This window comes from Macrobrachium nipponense, chromosome 11 (assembly GCF_015104395.2).
Source record: "Macrobrachium nipponense isolate FS-2020 chromosome 11, ASM1510439v2, whole genome shotgun sequence".
In the NCBI taxonomy this organism is placed as follows: Eukaryota; Metazoa; Arthropoda; class Malacostraca; order Decapoda; family Palaemonidae; genus Macrobrachium; species Macrobrachium nipponense.
Window position 1 is genome coordinate 80,224,774 of NC_061087.1, and position 7,500 is coordinate 80,232,273.

General features: G+C 32.9%; 1 protein-coding gene across 1 annotated transcript in view; it reads left to right on the forward strand.

Moving 5' to 3' along the window:
• The first annotated feature begins 6,966 nt into the window (after positions 1–6,966).
• LOC135209153 (histone H3.v1-like) overlaps positions 6,967–7,500 on the forward strand; it is a 96,769-nt gene continuing 96,235 nt past the window's right edge. Inside the window, exon 1 of the mRNA XM_064241818.1 lies at positions 6,967–7,018. Coding sequence (XP_064097888.1) covers positions 6,967–7,018 — 52 coding nt within the window. The remainder of the gene's footprint in view (positions 7,019–7,500) is intronic.

The following is a 7,500-nucleotide window of genomic DNA, read 5'->3' on the forward strand; positions in this document are numbered from 1 at the left end:
AAATGAGAGATAATTTAGCGAGGATCAGTGAATGAGAACCATAAGGATCAGTGACAAGTATCTACCAAAGCGTTCATAAAATGACCGATGAACACTGATTAGGATGGATGAGGAAATTTATGAGAAATGAGAACACTTGCGTAATATACAAGATAAATTGGATACTTAGGGTCTGTATCAGGAGAAAAAACATTATAAATACTCGGACACTATAATAACAACGAATAAAATTGGGGTTTGAGATGTACTGATCAGTAATGTCTGAAATGTTTACTGGCTTTTTCTTACAAACACATATGAAATGGCCATACACAAATACCGTAGAAAAATACACATGACTAACCCATTTTTCTTTTAGTTTATTTATATCACCAAATTTATTCATACGATCTTAATCCCTATATAATTAACCATGTTACAGCACGTGTACATTGTTAATTTATTGCTTTTGATAAACACGTGTCCATTATAACTTATCCTTACCTTCGCGAAATTATTTCCTTGTACTTGATCACTTAATTCCGAGATCTAATTTCTGAATGTGGAAGTATTCATCTATATTCCTTTGTCCTCTTTTCTTTTTTTATTAATTAATTAATTTATTAATTTTTTTTTTTTTGCTGGATGCAAGAGCAGGCCAAACTCATTGCCTAAGTATGATGTGCCCTTTATAGAAGTTCTTACAGGTATTGTTAATGCTTGGAAGGGAGATCATTTACCTACCAATGCTTTTTCCAGCAATGTGGAAATGATCAAGGACGAGGCATGTCGGGAGGACACACAAGAACTCAATATTGCTATACTAGTTTGGTTATCTGGTACTGTGCCCTTGCCCTATCATCGAGATGCACTCTAAGGATCTCGTTTCCTACAATATCACGGATCGGAGGATGATCAGATATAATATAACGCTATTATTGAATTCTTCATGCCCGTTGCAAACTTGAAACGTCATCAAGAATAAAAATAATAATGAAAGCACCATCAAAGTCGCACCTTGAACCTTCAGCAGTAATACTACCGAAAAATCACTTTTGGAGGTGAATAAGGATAAATCTCACGCCTGGTGCCAGAAGTCACACCCCATGAAGCCTTCCTAATTAGTGCCTTATTAAATACTCTATGTTCCTTGTATATCTCTCATTGAGGCCATCTTAATCGTTTTCGGTGTACAGTATACTTAAAATTAAATTTTTTTTTTCTAAGCAAATGCACCATTATCCACACCGACAATAATAGTGAAATTTTTATTACTTCTCGCTTTCACATTAGTTTGCTCCTATGCTGTAAGATCTTTATTCTCTTTGATAGTTGCAGCACATTTTTTCTAAAGGTAAACAGTAAAGTCCCTATATCCTTATCTGAATCAGTATTTGTGGGGACTTATGATCTTGTGCCAAAGAGATATTTTCACTATGAATATTTCTTCAACAATGAAAAGAATCACCTTGAAATATTCCGATAACACCAGGTCAGAGAAATATATATTATATTATCTGCATAGGTTTGGATGGGTGACCGTTCAAGATAGTGTGGCATGGCCTGGCAATGAACAACTTGCCATAAACTTCAATTAGAATGCGTTGAGTAATAGGTTACACTAAGGCCTGAGAAACAGACAGAAAAAGCAAGTGAGAGAGTGAGAAGACCTATCCGTATACTTTCCAAATAACGCTGTCATCCTAATTCATAACGCCTCGGAGCTTTCAAGACTAAATAAAGACGACAAAAAGAAAAGACAATCTCAAGCTCAATTTTGAATGAAATTTTATCCACTGCAGTCGATATACAGCCATGTTCAGCAAAATGACTGATATTTTCTTATACGTTCATGTAACTAAGTAATAATTTGAGTTTCTCTTGCCTGGTGTTACTAGAAGTAATAATGCTATAATAGTCAAAGAAGAGTAAATTTTCTCCAAAATACTAATATACGTTACCATCCTTCGTAATCAGGAGATGGTTATCTTAATCTTCATCAGAGTTTTATTCAAACATGACAAAATATGAATTCTACATATTTAATTACTACACTAAAATATATATATATATATATATATATATATATATATATATATATATATATATATATTATATTGTGTGTGCGTGTAATTTTAAATATATCTATGTATTTTCGTTAAAAGCAATTGTTAAGAGTTTTTCCAGATTCTCGTTCGTCATTTTCTGGTGAAAAATACGCGGACTCCCTTCTTCCATTTATTAAATTTTGTTGCGACAGCTGTCCCGCCTCAAGGCATTATCAAGCGACTGCTGACTCACAAATCTAACCCTTTCGGCCTATTCATAATAATCGCGTGGAAAGAATTACCTTGGGTATGGGTACTGGTTGGTCAAAGGATTAACCACACCTTAACCATTCCACAGGGCGTTGTTTTGGGTACAAAGAAACATGGTAACGTGAACAAAAACAAAAGTGAAAGTTTAAACATGTGGTTAAATAAATATTAAAGATAAAATATACCACGTGTTAGTGTTTCCATAAATATGTTTAAAATTTAGTATAATATAACAGGTTGGTTTGAAAATACAGAAATGCAACAATATATAGAGAAATGCATAAATAAATAATATTTTACAGCGTACGTAAAGTTTTAATGAACAAATGTCTGTGTATACATAAATGTCTATATATTAAATCTGAGTCCAAATGGTCTACGCTGATTAACGGCTGGAGGTTCGTGTTCATTTATTTATATTGGGGAGATGGTTTAATATCTATCTTAAGTACAAAATCTGAATTCACCTTATAGCGAATTCGTTATTACATTGTATATATATACATATATATATCATACATACATATATATATATATATATATATATATATACATATATATATATATACACATATATATATATATATATATATATATATATATATATATATATTTATATATATATATATCTATATATAATATATGTATAACTGACAGATAGGGATTATAAACAGATAGTACCTAGAATCCGACACACCTGGATGATGAAAATCCTTCCCAAACAAGCATTAACAATGGGTGCAATTAAAGGTTTAAGACAATCATCTCAGATACAATGTCCAGACAATTAAAGGATTATAGGTGACAGCTATTCAGAACTTGGTAAACAAAACTATATTCACAATACATGAGAGACATACATTACAACAAAAATAATAACTCTAAGGCAACTGATTTTTATTTAAGTCAGTAATTATATCTTTGAGGTCATTCTTAAACATGTTACAGATACAAGGGTCTAATGGAAAAAAGGCCACGACTAACATTGAAATTACAATGAAAAGTAAGTAGTATTTTAAAGCAGATTCTAAAAGATTTCGTGATAAGATATCTCTTGACCTTGCAATTACTGAACTACCATCCCACTTTATTCGGTGGTTGTTTTCACTTAAATGAATGAATATTGCACCGGATTTTTGCCCAGTTTTTACAGAATATTTATGCTGGCTTAGCCTTACTTCTAGGCCTTTGCTAGACTGTCCGAGATAAAATGAGGGACAATCCATACATGGAATTTTATATATTATGTTGTTGCTTTCTCTGGGGCCATTTTTTATTAACATTCCAAAAAAAAAAGAAAAACCCTTTAGTGTGTTGTTGTTATAGGAAAAAACAAGGTTGAAACATTTAAAAGCTTTTTAACGAATGAGTTTAATGTTTCAAATCCGTTAAAATAAGGCAAACTGAGAATGTTCTTAGAATTTTCTTTCTGCGTGTTACTTACACTATAAAACTTTTTGCAGGATTTATATAAACAAATGTCTAATACATGTGAAGGATAGCATAAATCTTTCCCTATTTTTCTTATGTATTAAATTTCTTGATCCAAATATTGTGGACTGACGATGCGCAATGCTCGTAAAACATAGAGAGAAAAAAATTGATATTTTTTATGTTAGATGGTGGCCTGAGAAGAAATGAACATAAGTTGTTGGTCGGTTTCCTATAAATACTGAATTTACATTGAAATGGTTCTCTATGTATCAAAACATCTAAGAAAGGGAGGCAATTGTCTTTTTCTAATTCTAGAGTAAACTTATCGATGGTACCTGGTTATTTAATTTAGAGAGTAAATCATTATTTACATCAATACCGACAGGGAAGAACAGCTAAACAATCATCAACGTAACGATACCACTTTACAGGAATATAAATGATATTAGGTAGGTAGCGTTTTTCAAAGAATTCCATGTACAGGTTTGAGAGTAGTGGTGATAAAGGATTTCCCATTGCCATGCCAAATATTTGTTGATAAAATTCACCACTGAATATAAACTTACAATCACAAATGCACAAACTCGTGAGTGAAATAATGTGACTTATAGGTGAAGGTATTCATGCTGAGTTAGTTCATTACTAAGATATTCTACTAGAGTCTATAGGGACTTTAGTAAAAGAGAACATACATCAAAACTAACGAATCTATCAGTAGGGCAAAGAGCAATTTTGTTCAATTTATCAACTAAATCTAGAGAATTATATATATGAGAATCGGAGATGGTTCCAAGTAACAGGGACAAGATCTTAGTGATATATTTCGAAAGTTTTATATGAAATTGAACTAACAGTACTGATGATAGGCCGCATAGGGTTATTTTCTTTGTGCGTTTTGACTAATCCGTACAAGTAAGGTAGCGAAGGAGATTTGACTGGCAATTTGCCTATAGTTCTTGTTTTATCTTTAAGGATACTTTTCACTATGCTATTGAAGTTTTTATGACTTGATCAAGGGGATTTTTTGTTAGTTTTTTATAAGTCACATCATCATCCAGTAGGGCTTGCATACGTGATATGTAGTCAGCTTTATCTAAAATTACTATACTATTTGACTTATCAGGTTTTCTAATATTTTTCCTTCGTGGCATATATCTTTATATATATATAATATATATATTTACGTATTTTGATCGCCTCATCTTCCCAGTATCATTAATTTTTATTCAGTTGCTAGAAGAGCAGCCATTTTACCCTCACCTTTATGACTTGGGGGGATATTGGCATGTCCGGTCTGGGAGGAAAATAAGCAGTGTAGGTTAAGAAAGGCAGGTCGTGGGGGTTATATAGGCTTCGAGGTGGGCTATAGGAACTCCTAGCTTAAGACCTCCTTTCCCACAAATCTGATGGCTGTGTTTTTGCATCTTTCCAGACTGCCGTAGGCCGTGTGTAATCCCAGGCCATTCAGAAATGCCCTTATCCTGTCTCAGTCCACGCTAGCTACTCCAGTTGGGCAGACGTGCCCTCACTCTGACTTGAAGTCAGCCTTTTGTTTCGTCGACGCTGGTTGGAGCCCTCCTCAGACACCACGATACAATTGCAAGCCTCAAAGGATTAAAGGTACGTCTCGAAAGTGCAAAATCCAGCCAGCCCTATTCCTCCAAGACGAATCTTGCTATTTCCATTCTCAAATCTCCCTTTTATAACTTCTCTACTGATTGTCTTTTGTCCATCATCGGGGCATGTGCTACCCCTGTGACCTGTCCAAGATTAAGTCTTCATTGAATACTTCATTTAAGCACTACGAGGTCCTCTCCCAGTGTGTGTTAGGTAAAAGTGACTGACCTTGTAGTTGAAATATTGTGGAAGAAGTCTTTATTTTATATTGTGTTTAATCTGGGAACTCATTTCCAGATTGACGCTGCTGAGTCCGTGCTCTCCCTCATCGCAAGCGCTTCCTTACCGCTAGATATTATCAATTTTGGAAACCAGCATTGCAGTAGTATTTGATTTTGGCCAGCTTTTCCGTATTGTGAAACATAGGAGCGGTCCAGACATTATACGGCGCTCTGACCACGTGTGGCCAATTTGCCTTGCCTTTATCTCAGGCCGCTCAATGTTTCTTGTAAATAAAAGTAAATTAGATTAACCAGCTAGGTTTCCAATGGCGACCTTCCAGAGAAAACTAAACAAATTCCTTTTATAGTTATCTAAGGTAAGTCCTAAGAGCTCCATATTTTCCCTCTTAATTTTTCCCCCTATGTTGGGCATCAGGCCAGCCAGGCCATACGTAATAATATAGTAATATATATATTATAGATTATATATATATATATATGATAGATATATATATATTATATATAATATATATATATATATATATTATATATATATATATATATATATATAATATATATATATATATATATATATATATATATATATATATATATATATATATATATATATATAATATATATATATATGTAGTAGGCAGGAGAAGGGCGCAGAACATATACACATACACTAGATACATTTATTGCCAACACGTTTTTTGACCCATGGTCACATCATCATGATGTGACCATGGGTCAAGACAAGCGTTGGCAATTAATGTATCTAATGGATGTGTATATGTTCCTGCGCCCTTCTCCTGCCCACTATAGTACCCTTTGATGTGAGAAATATATATATATATATATATATATATATATATATATATATATATATATATATATATATATATATATATATATATATATATATAACATGCATAATACAATTTAATAACGTTCGCTATACGGTGGAATTCAGATTATATACTTAAAATAGATAATAAACCATTTTATCAATATAAATAAATAAACACGAACCTCCAGCCGGTAATCATTATACACATTTATAACTCATATTATATGTATTAAGAGTATAAAATATACCAAGGAGAATAATTTATAAGTGATTTTGCTCCTGCCAGGATTCAAACCTATACGGAATGGGTTCATATACAGAGGGTTCAGGGACTTATCCATTCGGCTATGAATGAAAATAAAAAGCAGATTTCCTCGCTTAGAATCAAAGTCAACTCACCGCCACATGATTGGTTCTTAAATTAATGACACCTGCTGCTATTTATGATATTTTTGCTACCTATACAGACGTGCAGTTTTATTCACCAACAAACAATGTGCCACAAATACACTTTAATATCGAGTTAATCTTATCTTGGGAACCCATGACCTACACCAGGGCCGTCCACCCTTATGCCCGTGGACCAAAAGTGGCCCGTTTGATTTTTAAAGTGGCCCACTGGAGAAAAATAAGTAAAAGTATATGTACCTGTTTTTATATCATGAAAATTAGATTTACCGCTATTATCAGCATTCCCACTCAATTCATCTTTGTTTGATTGAAGATTTGGCATGTAAATAAACTCTTGTTTGTTGCCTTCTTTAAAATATATTAATTTGAATTCCAGAGAAATAAGTCCTTGCCGATTTCTTATTCCTAAATATGCATATATATATATATATATATATATATATATATATATATATATATATATATATATATATATATATATATCTCATACTAAACAACTTGGACGGCACTGTCCTATCCAGTGGGCTATCAAGAGATAGCTTGTAAGTTAATTTCTACTCTCCTCTACATACTCACTCCAGTTCAGGTTCTGTGCTTACAATCATAATCAATCCAATTCAAGACAAACAAACAAATAAATAAACTGTAGAAGTGTGTAGGAATGAAA